Below are 15,810 nucleotides of genomic sequence, written 5' to 3' on the forward strand. Positions count from 1 at the left end.
TGTCCCTCCATCTTTCACTTTGGTCTGTTCTGAGTCATTGACACCAACAGTAGGGGTAGGGTGCTACACCATGGCTCCTAGAAAGTTGTAAATTTTCTTGCGGCTGAGTTAAAGGGCCTAGTAGTTTAGTGTCTTGTCTAAAGATCTGATGCTAGGTTTCCATTCACTCAGACTCAAAACGTGCAGCAAAGATATAGCTCACCCATCATACTGAGAATGTAGTGATTCTTGCAATATGCCTGACTCCAAGGGTCAAGAAGAACATGGGGATCTGATAAGCTAGCAAATAACAAAAACACCCTCTTGCCCGGTGGGTGTTGGTGGCACCTGCCTTTAAACCCAGCACTAGGGAGGAAGAGGCAAGTGGATCTTTGTGAGTTCAAGGCCAGCTTGGTCTACAGAGCTAGTTTCAGGACAGGCTCCAAAGCAATACAGAGAAACCCTGTCTTGGAAAAACACACACACACAAAACCAAACCAAGCCAAACCAAACCACACCCTCTCAAAATGGAGACTTTGAGGTTAAAAAAGAGCAGGATGGCTCTCAAGCATGAATCCCTGACAAAGTCAGAATGACAAGGCAGTATAAATGATCTTCAGGATTTATTAGACTAGAAAGCTGTCAATCTCACAGGAGGGGAAAAGGAAAAAAAAAATCTATAGGAAAATGGTCCCCAAACTTCCAGCCTTTAGCACAGGGTGCTGATTATGCCTTGCTCATCCTTGAAAAATCAGATAGCCCAGAGACCTGGTGCTGACTCCCCAGGGTGTGTGTGTGTCCTTAAAATTTCAGTTTGGTTGCACTGTGCAAAAGGCTCACTGATTCATCACATGCATCAAAACTGACAGCCCCAAATGTCTTTCCAAAGCTTTGCAACGTGGAAGATCTGTGACCTTGGTTGGTTCTATGGTCCTGGTGAGAGGACAGCATCTAGCAAGTGGTGCTTGCTGAGGTTGACTGCAGGAGCCACCCCGTGAAGGCCACAACGTTAACTGTCAGCTAGTGAGGCACTGAATGTCAGAAAAAGGCATGAGTCCCTGTACAGGCTGCTCACTTCCACACTGGCTCAGTATTCAGCTTAGCAAAGTTGAGGCTGAGCCTGAGTTTATATTACAGCTAAATCCAAGCAGATAGTGGAAGAAGCTTTCTATGAAAGTGCTGTTTTTAGCTTTAGTGATTTCTTAAAAATGGCTGAATTTATAAAAATGCCTTCCAGTACATCAGTGAGTCTATCAATAGAGTCCCAAAGGACTACATGTAAACTGTCAGGTGCAGCTGGGGGAAAGGAGCCCCATACTGCAGGTGGCCAGTTACACTGCTTAGGCCATGAAATGCTTTGGTGAAGACTGCATAGTTAGGGGCACATTTAGAAGATGTGGTGGTGATACTGGTGCAGAGATGGTGGGATCTGGTGGCAGCTAGTGGTTCAAGAGTCCGCCTCATCTTTAATTTCAGTAATTCTGTCGATAGACTTTAGGATTTCAGCAACAAGGTTCAGGGTCTCTGCTCCAGACACCAGCTGCCTGAAATAGACAGATACCAGGGCCATTATTCGAGCTGTGCAAAAGCAGCCAAGGACAGATTTAAAGGAAAGAGTCCTAGAGAGAAAGTTCCTCAGATCAACCAGGCTTTGGCACACTGGACTTTGTGTTGGCCAGCTACCCTGGGTCTACCAATAGAGCTCAGTAGAGTCAGGTACACATGGTGGGCTGGAAGCCAGACAAGTTCAGTAGAAACTGATTCTGAATTTTGGTCTGACCTAGGCCAAGGTGGTGATGCAGTGCTCTCAATGATGTGGTCAGCAGTCACTGCCAGCCACATTCCTAGTCATGAGGGCAATGACCGGGACAGTAGGTCAGATAATTAAATATACTTTGATAGGTTTACCAGGCTGCAGCTTTGGTGACTGTTTAATCACAATCATCAACTACTGACTAGTGCATAGTACACTCACTGTGGCAGTCTTCTGGATAAGGGGGAAGCTACATCATCCCCTCTATTCAGAGCTGCAGGGTCTGGTCTATAGGTAAAGGAGCTGGATTCAAGCCTTGGTACCATCTACATCTTCCAAATGAGAAGGTTCTCTGGGACAGATTGAAAATAAAAGTCTGGGGCTAGCCAGTACTTGGGAGGCAGAGGCAGGTGGATCTCTGTGAGTTTGAGGCCAGCCTGCTCTCAGAGCAGGACAGGCTCCCAAGCTACACAAAGAAACCCTGACTCAAAAACAAACAAACAAACAACAAACAAAGATACATGCGGGGCTGGAGAGATGGCTCAGTGGTTAAGAGCACTGGCTGCTCTTCTGGAGGATCTGGGTTCAATTCCTAGTACACACCCACATAGTGGCTCATAACTGCCTATAACTCCAGTTTCAGGGGATTCAACACAATTACACAGATATACATGCAGGCAAAACACATGTACATGAAATAAAATAAATTAAAAAAAAAAATCCTGCCTTTAATCCCAGTACTCAGGAGGCAGAGGCAGGCAGATCTCTGAGTTTGAGGCCAGCTTGGTCTTTAGAGCTAGTTCCAGGCTAGCCAGGACTAGACAGAGAAACACTGTCTCAAAAAACCAAAAAAATTAAAATAAAAAAATTCTAAACTGGGCATGACACTATATACCTTTAGTCACAGAACTTGAGAGACAAGCAGGGGATCTCTGTAAGTCTGAGGCTAGCCTGGTCCACACAGTTCCAGAGCTCAGGGCTACACAATGAGACTTTGCCTCAAAAATAAATAAATAAATAAATAAATAAATAAATAAATAAATAAATAAATAAATCTCAAAAAACTAGATGTGATGGTATACACCTTTAGTCCTAGCACTCCAGGGCAGATGCAGATGGATCTATGTGAGTTCAAGGCCAGCCTGGTCTACATAGTTTCAGGCCAATCAGAGCTACATGATAAGACCCCATCTTAAAAACAAAAGAACAACCCTGCTTGACTGCCTAGTTAGTGAGCTAGCAGGTTAGCCAGACCACTTTGCACAGTTCCCTTCCTGGTCTAGTCAGACTACAGAGCTAGAATATCTGGAAGCCAGGCCATCCGGACTCACTTTATGGATGCATGTGCACTGTTCATGACAACATGGAGGTTCTGCAAGGCCACATCGGTGTTTTGCTTCACCACTGTAAGGCTGGCACCCTGGCCGGACCGCAGGGCTTCATTCTCTCGTTTGAAATTGGAGAGCTGTGCCTAGGAGGGTGAGAAGTTAGTGATACAAAGCAATCCAGAGGAAAACTGCTGCATCACACCTAAGAGGCATAGACTTGTAAATGGGGCTGCACCTGACCCTGATCTACTCACAACAGGTGCTTTCTTGCCCTGTAGCCCAGGCTGGCCTTAAACTTAAGATTTTTTAGCCGGGCATTGGTGGCACACGCCTTTAAACCCAGTACTCGGGAGGCAGAGACAGGCAAATTTCTGTGAGTTCAAGTCCAGCCTGGTTTACAGAGCTAGTTCCAGGACAGACTCCATAGCACTACAGAGAAACCCTGTTTTGAAAACTAAATAAATAAATAAATAAAAACTTAGGACTTTTCTTTTGCCTTAGCTTCATGAATGCTGGGATTGATTATAAGCAAACATCACCATGCCTGGTTCTTACATTTTGTTTCTTCCCTGAACTCACATTTATGAGACTTTACAAAGGAAAACACAAACAGTTAAACCCTTTTCTCTACTTACCTGGAGCAAACTTATTTCCTGTTTCAGCTTCATGACATGATTTTCTGCTTTTACAGCCCGTTTCTGTGGCCCCCAAAAATAAACACAACACATATCACTAAGGCTGTGTCAGTACAGGACACTTAGCTCAACAGATAGTAGTGAGCTATAACCTCCCTTCCTATTACTCAGCCCATGGACACCCATCCCTTAGGATCTGGGCTCTGCCTCTGCTCACCAACAGCACTAGGAACCACCCACCCCACCCCAAGACACAACCTGTTTATAGTACCAGGGTATGCTGGCCTACCATAGAACACATACTCAGCATGGTGAAAAAACTCAGGGTCCTGCTGTGAACCCTGGCAACAGCAGCAAGTGCTCTGTCTCAGCAGCTTCTTGCCCCCTGCCCACTACCCCACAGCAGAGCCCCTCCGTACAGTCATCAGTTCGAGGTTCTGTTCGACTTGCTGGACCACAGACTCCAGGTCATGGAAGTCACTCTCCTCCTTGATCATCTTCGCTTCCAACTTTCGTTCAAGCGTCCTCACCCTCAGTAAAGGAAACACTGTATTGAGTTCTCCAGGCCATTGTTAAGGATGCTTCCAATAGCATTTTAGCCTCATTAACTGGAGAAACCCACTAGAGCCCATGGATGGAGCAGCTGCCCCAGGCAGGCAGCCACAGGGTGGCAAGGACCTCCAGCCATTGCTGTTCCATGCTCCCAGTAGATGGCACAGATAACATTTTCTCAAGCTCTGCCAACCAAGACAAAGTTCAGCTGACTTCTGTCTGGTGCTTAAAAAAACTACAACAACATGAAAGTGTGTTTGCTGCTTTAAGGTTATGGACAATAAGCAGCTAGGCACCTCATCCCTTGGAACCAAGTACTCTGAATGGTAGAGAAGGTTTGTAAGGTTATACCTAACTACAAGTTTACATACATTTCTGTTTGAGTTTCAGAGAAGCTCTGAACCTCATTTAGCTTTCTTCTGAGCTTAGAATTTTCATCTTTCAGCTGTAGAGAGAGAGAGAAAAAAGAATCCTCATTAGACACCCATACTATTGTGGAACATACTTCTGTTCTGGAATATTTTCTTTGGTCAGTTCGGAGGTAGAACCTAGAACCTTATGCATTCAAATCAGGGCTGAAGTACGGAGACACATCCCATTTGTCCATGAAATATCCTTTTGATGCAGCATCTCCTGGAACCAGGTTGCCCTCTAATTTGTTTCTAGATAGCCAAGGATGGCCTTGAACTCTTGTTTCTCCTGCCTTCATTTTCCAAGTGCTGGGATGACAGCTGTGAACTACCACACCCAGCTCCAGAACTTAATTATCCCAGGTCAATGGAATCACCCTCAAGCCCTTATACAAAAGATAACTGTGGCAACGGACTTGAATGTTTCTAGGTGACTAGTTTAAAAACCTTCTTCATGTAGTACATTCAGTAGGACATCCCCAGGTAAACGCATCCAGTGGACCATTTATTCATTCTAGCTCATGCCTGTTTGCCTTTGAGCTCACCACAGTACTTTTCAGCCTGCTATACTGAGTACAACCAAAACCAACAGAGAAATTCCATTTTCTTTCTTATTTTTCAGGACCTAGGAAAAATGTTACTACTGAGCTATATCTCTAGGCCCCTCTGTAGGGACATTCTACAGCATTAAACCCAGGCCATCCAAGAGGTGGATGACTGTATCTTTTCTCGAGAACACTGCTCAGCTGTCTGTGTTTGGTGTCATGCAGCCCTCACTTACTGCTTCATAACTTATCTGCAGCGTCCGAAGGTGTCTGTCTCCCAGGGACTCTCCATGAGCTGCAAAGTCTGCATTAGGACTCCCAGCTGGAGATGCTGGGGAGAGCCTTGAGTCAGTGTCACTCAGTGTCCATGGGGGCAAAGACTCAGGACCTGCCAGCTCTGATGCATTGGAAAAAAAGGAAAGGTAGGTGCCACAGGGCGATGTATTCTCTGTGGCCCTGGAGGAATGAGTCTGCTCCACAGCTGATGGCAAGTAGGCTCCATTCCATCCATCTTCTTCCTCATCCTCCTCCAGGTTGCTGGCTCTTGTTGGGTCTTCAAAAAATGGCTGCTGATATTCCAGGCCATACCCCACAGGCTGAGGGGCAGGGCTGCTGTGATCTAATCCCAGTGGGTGCCTCGAGGCTTCCTAAAAACAGTGGAGATAAACACTACGACCTGCAAGCCCATGCTCAGCCTTCTTTATGCTCAGCTTGCACAAAGAAGGCCCATTTCATCTATCAAAAGGGGCCAAGCAGCTACTCCACCCACAGTTTCTCCATCAGCAGCCACAGCTGTCCTGTTTTGCTCCCCACACTCAAATGTCTGTCTCCAAAGTTGTAAGTTAGAAGAGATGTCATCTAAGGCAACCACTGAGAGCTTCCAGATGTACCTTCGGGTAAATTCGACTGTTGCTCGTGTCTTCTTTTGACAGGCTGAGATTCTTGGTTTTCAGAAACTCTTTGAAGGAAAATGGATTGGCTTCTTCAAGGTCTTCAAGTTTGTCACCTGAAATAATGGACACCACAAAGACTGTTAAAGGGTCCAACAGCATCTGTGTCACCATTACATTTCAACTATGACTCAGAGAATGCTACAAACAAGAAAGCTGCCCAAAGAGAGGGGGAGAACAGGCTGGCTTTGGCATGTTCTCACCCCTTGACCTCCCCACTGCCATCTTAAAATAAAATAAAGGAAAAAAACCCTGCTGTGCCAAAGATCAAATCCAGGATCCTGAACACATTCAGACAACTGGTCTACCATTGAAGCTCCCCAGTGAATCTTCCAGATGGCTAAGGCTGACTTGACTCCACACATTCAGTGTGGGCTTAAGGTTATTCCTGTAGGTGATTCAAAGCGTTTGGGATGCCACAGTGCCCAGAACTACTCCATGACATCCCTTCCTCTGACCTTTTCTCCAGGTATCCTAGTTGATCAGCCTCTACCTTCCTCCACACCTATCACACTCCACTTACTTATATGGGTCTCTTCCAAGTGTCAGCCTGAGTAAAGTGGGTTCTTGTGACTTGTGTCTTGCTGACTCTGCAGGGCCCTTTGATGATACTCTCCACCTCCCAGGCATCTCTGACATCTTAGGTTATTTTGCCCTCACACCCAGTTTCTAATCCTTGGGCTTCTACCTCCACTGACTGTTTGGGCTCTAGGTACACCCATTTAAATCCTGTCATTCTGACTGTCCATGGCCAGACCACTGCCTGGCACCATGTCTGCGGAAGAGGACAAGAAGAATCACTGAACTACTCTACCTCCAAAGCGCGTCTCATAGGCTCCCGGCGGACCTTGCTTAGTACATTTTCCCTTTCCATAGCCAAAATCTGCAAAGAGACACTGTCAGCTCACCGTAATCACAGCAAGCTTTATGACTGCAGCATTTGTCCAGGGAGGTGAAGACCGCAGACCGCCTGACTCCCACTGACTGGCCCTGGTCTGGGCGCAGTAAACTACACACTCGGGCACGCTCACGGCGTAGCTGCCGGTGCAACGCAGAATCACTAGGGCCAGCCTCTGGCCTCTCCCAATCCAGTGGGCTGAAGCGGTCTCCGAGCTCCACCGGGCACTGACCTTCCTGCCTTGGGGCGGGCAGGCGAGCTGTGGGGAGGGCTTCCCGCGCTACCCAGCTCCGCACTGCGATCGGCGCCCCGACTCTCACCTGTGTCTCCTACCGAAGCCAGCACCGGGCTGGGCACATAGCACATAAACGTCGGCCGAAAGCCGAAGAAGTGGGGGTGCAGGTCCCCGCCATAGGGGCGCTCACAGTCTAGCTGGGGGAGACAAGACCGGCGCTCATAGAACGCAGGAGCTGTAAGCGACAACGAGAGCGGCTTCACCGCGGGCCGCCTCCGCCCGCGCCCCCCGGCCCAGCCCCGGCCGTGCGCTGCTTACCGTCGGGAACCACGAGGCTCCGGGTCCTCGATAGTGGGGGCGCGCCCGGCCGCCGCGTGTAGCCCGACATCGCCGCGCCCTAACCCGGCCGCGACCCCATGGCCCACGGCGCCGCTGCCAGCTTATGCCCGACCCGGCACGGCCGGCCGGAAGCCAGCGCCGAACGCCACGGGGCGGGGTCGGAAGCGGAAGTGACCGCAGAAGCGCGGCGGCGCGATGGCGACGGCGGTGTGGGCGGCCGCACGGTTGCTTCGGGGCTCTGCGGCTCGGTGCGCACGGCCCAGGTAAACTGAGGCGCGTCCGGGCGCAAAGAAGTGGGGACTGGGGGTGGGGGACCAGGCATCCTAGGGAACTGGAAGAGGAGAATGGGCCCCGGAGCAGAGTGCAGGCGCGTTGGGCCTGGAGAACGAGCCAGAGACTGGAAGCTAGTTAGAGAGGTTAATAGAGTCAGCCGGCTGGGAACTATTGAGGAACAGCGCTGGCCCTGGTTCTTATATGCGAGAAATGCTTTCTCACACAGCCTGCTGTCCAGAATGGGCAATGAAGACCCAAATACCTGGAGCCGGGTGCTTAGCAGTTAAGCGCACTGATTGCTTCCTCTGGGTTTGGTTACCAGCATCCACATGGTGTCTCACAACATTCATAACTTCCAGGGGATCCAACATCCTCTTCTGACCTCCTTGGACACCAGGCATGCACGTGATGCACATACATACGTACAGGCAAACACTCACACACATAAAATAAAAACAGAAAATTATTTTTCTGTTAAAAAGGATCCAAAGGCTTCAGCTAACTTGCCTGAAATCCTATGGCAGAACCTGGATCTCTGTCGCTCTTACACATTCTGTTGAGGCCCATGGAGTAAATTCTACTGAAGACTTCCCTGTTGACTTTCATGCGCACACATGTGATATACATGAGTGGTCACTACTAGCTTATGTAACTGGCTGGTTGCTCTGCTGTAGGTTTGGACCTCCTGCACACAGACAGTTCAGCAGTGGCGCCACGTACCCGAATATCCCTCTCTCTTCTCCCTTACCGGGAGTGCCCAAGCCTGTCTTTGCTACAGTTGATGGACAGGAAAAGTTTGAAACCAAAGTTACCACGCTGGACAATGGACTTCGTGTGGCATCTCAAAATAAATTTGGACAATTCTGTACCGTAGGAAGTAAGTTCTATTGGCTGGCTGAAGGTGTGCTCTCTATTTTGACAGCTGTAATTAGTATGTCCATCATGGACTACTCACAGGGAAAGCTTGTTCATTTTGAAAACTTATTCAAGATTTGAACGATGGCCATATTTGGAGATGTTATGTAAGGTATGCGTCCCCCCATTTTACTTTTCTGTAATTCTAGAAGTTTCCATTATGTATAGGATAGGATCCCATAAACATTAACTTGTGTGTATCTCTAAGACCATCACCAAGGATAACATGTGTTCATTGCCCCCATGTAATAGTGACTGGCCAAGTTATAACTGTGGTTTTGAAAGCTTTCTGTTGATTAAATATGTTTTGAATACCTGGCATAACCTGTCAATTTTCTTCTTATTACCAGTTCTTATTAATTCAGGATCACGATATGAAGCGAAATATCTTAGTGGAATTGCTCATTTTTTGGAAAAATTGGCATTTTCGGTTAGTGTCTAATTTGTGTTTTTTATAACTTCAGTTTTCCTCTTTTTAGAACTTGTATTAGTTAATTCAGTTGTGAAGTTGATGCTAAATTGTAAAAGACAGATAATTTTGTGTTTGAAAGCAAAAGTAAACTTCTTAGTATTTCTTGGGTTTTAGATTGCTTACTTAAGCTTTCTCATTTTTATAGTCTACTGCTCGATTTGACAGCAAAGATGAAATTCTGCTTACACTGGAAAAGCATGGTGGTATCTGTGACTGCCAGACCTCAAGGTATTTTGTGTCCTTGGTCATAGTCTCTTGGAGCTCCTAGAATCAGAGATGCTGCAAAGATTAATAGCAGGCCTGATGGTGTGCTGGGGACCTAAAGCATACCATGCTTGTTTCTTCCCTGACATCCTTTGAACTTGTAATTATCCAGGCCTTGACCTGTGAGGAATGCTAAGCTAGACAGCAGGCCCTGACAGCTGTCTGAAGCTGAGCGTGTTTCTATGTGAAGTCAGTCTTCATCTGGATCACCTGGTTATTTAGCCAGGCTTGTGAAGCATGGAGAGATTCCCTTTATGGAAAGAGGGAGAACCAATTCTTTGGTTCCACAGTATCTATGAAAAGCATTAGCACCTGCCATTGTGACTTATTTCCTTCCAGAGACACCACCATGTATGCTGTGTCTGCTGACAGCAAAGGCTTGGACACTGTGGTGGGCCTGTTGGCTGACGTCGTTCTGCACCCCTGCCTGACAGGTGTGGCTCTGTGGCTGGGTGGTTAGGGGGAGCTTTGGAAAGGCTGTAACTGAGGGAGGGCACTGTTGGAGCTGGACACTTATGTCAGTCACTGGAAGTAGTGCCAGTGTTTAAACAGGCCCTTACTATTGTATAAATGCTTTGTACTTCCATACCTCTTTCTAAAAACCTTAAAGGGTTTCCTGAAATTCTGTTTCAGAATTGGCTTTCATCCTGTATGTAAACACCTAATGTCATCCATGCCTACAGAAGTTTCCCTTGCATAGTCTCCATTATTCCCTGGCCTTGCAAATGGCAGGACTTGGAGATTCCTGTTAGGAGGACTCTGGAGGGAACAGTTGCTGGTCTGCACTAGCTGCTCTTTGCTCAGTTTCATAGCAGCCTGGCCTCATATCTTCGGCTGAGGATTGATGCCCTGACTCAGTTGGTGTCTGTTCCTAAGTGCCATCACGTCCACCTTGTGTTATCACAGGTGTTTTCTGGAACAGACAGCAGGTGAGGCAGCTGAGCTTGGAGCAGGTCCAAGGGGCTGTAGAACAGACCAGGACAAGAGGCTGGGATGCCCCCTTTCATACATAGGTGCTCTAAGGCTTTCCCTAGGAGGTGATTAGAGCATCTGCCAGTCTCAGCTGCTCAAGGTTAGTGCTGTCTTCTACTTTGTTGGTTCAGACCAAACCCTTGTTTGGATTCTTGCAGATGAAGAAATTGGGATGACAAGGATGGCTGTCCAGTTTGAGCTTGAGGACCTGAACATGAGACCGGACCCAGAGCCACTGCTCACCGAGATGATTCATGAAGTAAAATAGGAGCCCATATGTGCCTCTCCCTGCTCACCTTGCAAGTGGCAAGGTTTACAGAACAGGCTTAGCTTAGCTTCTTAGTTTTTTTTTTTTTTTTTTTTGTTTTTTGAGACAATTGCTATACTTATTATTCAGGTTCTGTCTTGAACTCATAATCTCCAGGTCTTGGCCTCCTGAGTGCTAAAATTATAGGCATGTGCCACCCCTCAAACAGAGCCAGACCATAGATGATGCAAGCCTTTTTGTCAAAGATATGGCTGTAGTCCATGTTGGGGTGTCCTGCCTTAGGGTACCTGATGTTTTCTTTCTCACTTTTGTTTATTCCCCTTCTGCCTGCCTCAGGCTGCTTTTAGGGAGAACACAGTGGGCCTGCACCGGTTTTGCCCTGCAGAAAACATAGCAAAGATTGATCGAGAAGTGCTGCATTCTTACCTGAAGAACTACTACACCCCAGACCGCATGGTGCTTGCTGGGGTGGGAGTGGAGCATGAGCATCTGGTAGAATGTGCCAGAAAGTACCTCTTAGGAGCTCAGCCTGCCTGGGGAGCTGCTGGGGCAGTGGATGTTGACAGATCAGTAGCACAGTACACTGGGGGCATCATCAAGGTAACTCAGCAAGAAGGCTCTCAGGGCTTGTGCCATGTATCGTCTGGATATGTGCTTTGATGGAAGTGTGTGTGCTTTCCCCTTTGTGTACAGTTCAGCACTGTGACAGGATGTCATTGTCCCTTGTTCAAGGCAAGAATTGAACCTGGTCACCTGGTGTCTGGTTGAATGTGGCTGTTTGCTTAGTGGAAGTTTGCCTGTCTTGCTGACATGTATCTGGTTGGTTACAGGTGGAGAGAGATATGTCCAATGTTAGCCTTGGCCCAACCCCAATTCCTGAGCTCACACACATCATGGTGGGACTAGAGAGCTGTTCCTTTCTGGTGAGTCCTGGTATAGGCCAGGTGTATCAGTAGGGCCAAGCCACTGTGGCTGACTCTTACACCTTGTGCTCCATAGGAGGATGACTTCATCCCTTTTGCAGTCTTGAATATGATGATGGGAGGAGGTGGCTCCTTCTCAGCTGGAGGGCCTGGCAAAGGCATGTTCTCCAGGCTCTACCTCAACGTGCTCAATCGGTGGGTACTGCTGGCCTATTGCTGCTGTCCCTGTGCAGCTGTGCAGACACCTTCCAGACATCCTGTTGCCTTCACCCAGACACAGTATATCCCCTCACAGGCACCACTGGATGTACAATGCAACCTCCTACCACCACAGCTATGAAGACACAGGCCTCCTATGCATTCATGCCAGTGCAGACCCAAGACAGGTAAAGGCAGCACTCATGTCTGTACAGCCTTCAGTGTTTACTTCTCACTCCAGTACACTCCAAAGCAGTACCACAGCTCTGGGTGTGGTGGCAGGGGTACTCGTGAAGTCAGCAGACCAGTGCTTCAGTTCTCACCCTCATCTCATGCTCCTTTATAGGTTCGAGAGATGGTGGAAATCATCACAAAGGAGTTTATCTTGATGGGCAGAACAGTGGATTTGGTAAGGCCTGGAGCATCCCTTGCACTCTTATCCACTCATCTAAGTCACACACCTGAAGGAGCCACAGGCTGATGAGCTATTTCTCTGTGGTGCCACCCAAGGACAGTGTTTCTTATAGCATGACCATGAGTTAATGCAGCATTGTACAAGATGAGCAATAAGTGGCATCTTTTCTGGACCTTTCTTTGGCACCATTTTATGTTGCAACCCAAGTTTATTGTTTTTTCTTCAAGGTAAGATTTGTCTGTGTAGCCCTGGCTGTCCTAGAACTAACTATGTAGAGCAGGCTGGCCTGGAACTCAGATCTGTTTGCCTCTGTCTCCCGAGTGCTGGGATTAAAGGTGGTGGAGCATATATTTGGCCTTTCCTTCTTTCTATATAATGCAAGCTTTCTTATGTGGTCACATGCCGCATACTGTCTTTTTAAGGAAAAAAAGGCAACATTGTTGAAAAAATTAAATACGCTTAAAAATTAAAAGCACAGCAAGGCAAGGTAATGCATATGCATGCCTGTGATCCCAACTGTCTCTCAGGAAGTGGAGGCAGGAGGTAATGAGTTCAAAGCCAGCCTAAGCTAATATATAAAACAAACCAAAGTCTGGGGGTATGATCAGTGGTAGAGAGCTTGCTAGGTATGCTCAAGGCCCTGGGTTCCACCCCCAGCACAGCCATAACTAATGCTCTGGGGGTTTTTTATTTTGTTTTGTTTTTTGTTTTTCAAATACATCTTGATAAAAGTGCATTCTACTAATGTCAAATCCGAGAAAATTTACAGTATTAAGTATTTGCCTGAAATTGTACAGTGACAAGTAACTTGTGTTAAGACAAACTCTCATAACCAGGCTGACCTTAAACTTGCAGTACCCACCCCCACCCCTTGCCTTTTCCTGTATGCTAGCCTTACAGGCAAGTGCTGACACACCCAGTTTGGTCTGTCCCTTTTTGGTCCTGATTCTTTGGTGCTACGTTTGAAGTCCACACCTAGCCAGAGGCTCAGCTGTTGATTCTGCTGCCTCAGATCCAGGGGCTAGTGGCCTGGGTCCTGTGCTCAGGAGTCTGAGCTACCAGAGTCCTTATTTCATCAACATCCTCTGGTTTCCTGTGTAGCCAAGTGTGGCTTCCTGATGCATGTTGCTTTCCTGTGATTCAAACAGGCAGCAGAGATTGGGCATGTGTCTGTCTCAGGTGTGATGAAGGCCTTTCCAGAACAGTTCCTCCCATGCTCAGGAGGTGTGTCATCATTGGGAACATCATCTCCAATCTGCTCATCTTTGGGCACATGGAGGCCATTTACTGGGGTATGTTTAGGTCAGACCCTATGCCAGCTTGAGCCAGTTATAGGTGACTCGTGGTGTTTGGCCCTCAGGTGGAGCTAGAACGGGCCAAGACACAGCTGATGTCCATGCTCATGATGAACCTGGAGTCCAGGCCTGTGATCTTTGAGGATGTGGGGAGGCAGGTGTTGGCTACACATTCAAGAAAGCTCCCCCATGAACTATGCACGCTCATTCGTAAGTACACACAAGCCTGGGTTGGGTTATTTGAGATTGTGCCCTGGAGAGGATAGACAGATGGTCCTCTTGTCTGCCACACCACAAGCTCTGCCTTCTCCAACAATCTGGCAGGGAAAGTCCTCTGGTAGAGCTCAGACTTTGTTCTCAGTTCCATTCTGTACCTAGTGGTGGAGCAGTTTCACTGGTTTGGACACTGCTCATTGCAGGCTCTGCCTTGTGGCTCTGGCAGTGCGTCTCATGGCTTTTGTTTAGTTTGCCTGCAGTCTGGGTGCAGGCTTTTTGCAGCACTGGGGGAAGTAGTCTGGACTTTTTCTTCAGACTGGAAAAAAGTAGACTTTTGACAGCCTACTATCTAAACTCAAGACTCCTGATGGGGTGGCTATTCCCTCCATTGTTGGATTGTTTTTTAAGTCTGTCAGACTCTCAGCTCAGATTGTCCTCAAACTCTAGATCTTCCTGCTCAGCCTCTTGAGTATGCATCGCCCTGCCTGGCAGCCCTCATGTGTTTGAAAGTAGTTTTTGCTGCTGCTGCTTAGGGATTTGAGACAGGGTCTTGTGTAGCACAGCCTGGCGTTGATTCTGATCCTCCTGCCTCTGCCTCCGAAGTGCTTGGATTACAGGGATATACCACTCCATTCAGCTTGAAAATAGTTTTAAGCCACTGGTGTACCCCACCTAAACTCTGACTTTGCCCTGACTCACCCTTGGTTGGTCCAGCTACAGCTGAGCTGGATCCCTCAGCAGCCTCCACCTTCACCCCCAGTGGTGGGAGTGTAGAGCAAGGCTCCTTAATCTGCCTTTGTGGAGTGCACACACAGCCTGAGATGGAGACTGTGCTCTAGTTCTCACTGCTTTTTCCTCTTTGTTGTAGGCAATGTGAAGCCAGAAGATATCAAGAGGGTTGCTTCCAAGATGCTCCGTGGGAAGCCTGCTGTAGCTGCCCTGGGTGATTTGACTGACCTGCCCACCTATGAGCACATCCAGGCAGCGTTGGCCAGCAGAGATGGGCGCCTGCCTAGGTCATACCGGCTCTTCCGGTAGAGTCCCTTAAGGGCAGGCTGCGGAGTGCTTCTATGCATGTTGTTGTAGACATTGCATAAGGATGGATAGCTCTGTAAACAGTGCCAACAGTAAGACTGAAAACTAGAATGAAAGTTACTGTTGCCACCGTACCTGTGTGTCTCAAACGCAAGTGGCTTGTCCTTCCTTCATCTAATGAGTGTTCTTTACTGAGTGCCAGTCTGGCCACTAGAGATTCTAGAGCAAGGAAGGTTGGGGGGGTTAAGGCACAGGCTTGAGGTCAGAAGTTTAGAAGCCCCAGGACTCCAAGGAGACAAAACATTGCAACATAAAGCATACAGGGCCACCCATACCTGTTCTTTTTTCCTTTAGAGAGGATCTCACAACATGGTCGGGAACTCAGTATGTAGACATCAAGCTGGCCTCAAAGTCACAGAGATTCTCCTGCCAAGTGCTAGGATTATAGACATGTGCCACCACACCTGGCCTGCTCATTTTTTTTTTTTTTTTTAAGATTTATTACACATACAGCATTCTGCCTGCATGACATCTATTTGTGGATGGTTGTAAGCCACCATGTTGGTGGGAATTGAACTCAGAACCTCTGGAAAAGCAGTCGGTGCTGTTAACCACTGAGTCTTCTCTCCAGCTCCCTGGGCAGCTCATTTTTAAAGCTAAGTTTCTGAATAAATCTGATGGTATTTCACAGCCCTCCCCTCCTCCCCCACCTTTTTTTTTTTTTTTTTTTTTGAGATGGGGGTTTTACTTAGCCCTAGCTCTCTGGTAACTAAATATATAGATGAAGCTGGCCTCATAGTGATCATCTTGCTTTGGCCTCAATTACTGGGCACCAAAGTATGAGTCACTGTGCCAGATGTGTCTCACAATTATTTACAAAGCCCAGTTTCTAGTTTCCCTCTTCATTTGCACTAGTTTAAATGTTTAACTTTGCAACTGA

The 15,810-nt window shown here is 47.6% G+C and overlaps 2 protein-coding genes across 5 annotated transcripts; one reads left to right on the forward strand and one right to left on the reverse strand.

Moving 5' to 3' along the window:
• Nucleotides 1-587: 587 nt before the first annotated feature.
• Nucleotides 588-7,783, reverse strand: Entr1 (endosome associated trafficking regulator 1). Of its 4 annotated transcripts, XM_051184896.1 has the most exons (10): nt 7,604-7,783; nt 7,371-7,520; nt 6,967-7,035; nt 6,093-6,208; nt 5,439-5,849; nt 4,619-4,692; nt 4,115-4,226; nt 3,696-3,758; nt 3,064-3,203; nt 588-1,523 (listed from the first exon to the last, which is right to left on the reverse strand). In XM_051184896.1, the coding sequence occupies exons 1-10, from the start codon at nt 7,671-7,673 to the stop codon at nt 1,427-1,429; spliced, it is 1,302 nt and encodes a 433-aa protein (XP_051040853.1). In that variant the 5' UTR covers nt 7,674-7,783; the 3' UTR covers nt 588-1,426. The 4 variants fall into 4 exon arrangements, with proteins under 4 accessions (XP_051040853.1, XP_051040854.1, XP_051040855.1 ...); XM_051184897.1 differs by lacking the exon at nt 6,967-7,035; XM_051184898.1 differs by lacking the exon at nt 7,371-7,520 and having other exon boundaries at nt 7,604-7,782.
• Pmpca (peptidase, mitochondrial processing subunit alpha) lies at nt 7,758-15,004 on the forward strand. Its single transcript, XM_051184895.1, has 13 exons — nt 7,758-7,887; nt 8,572-8,774; nt 9,163-9,242; nt 9,430-9,512; nt 9,888-9,982; nt 10,679-10,779; nt 11,125-11,388; nt 11,619-11,711; nt 11,788-11,906; nt 12,007-12,097; nt 12,256-12,318; nt 13,685-13,829; nt 14,704-15,004. The coding sequence occupies exons 1-13, from the start codon at nt 7,820-7,822 to the stop codon at nt 14,871-14,873; spliced, it is 1,575 nt and encodes a 524-aa protein (XP_051040852.1). The 5' UTR covers nt 7,758-7,819; the 3' UTR covers nt 14,874-15,004.
• Nucleotides 15,005-15,810: the final 806 nt, after the last annotated feature.

This window comes from Phodopus roborovskii, unplaced genomic scaffold (assembly GCF_943737965.1).
Source record: "Phodopus roborovskii unplaced genomic scaffold, PHOROB, whole genome shotgun sequence".
In the NCBI taxonomy this organism is placed as follows: domain Eukaryota; kingdom Metazoa; phylum Chordata; class Mammalia; order Rodentia; family Cricetidae; genus Phodopus; species Phodopus roborovskii.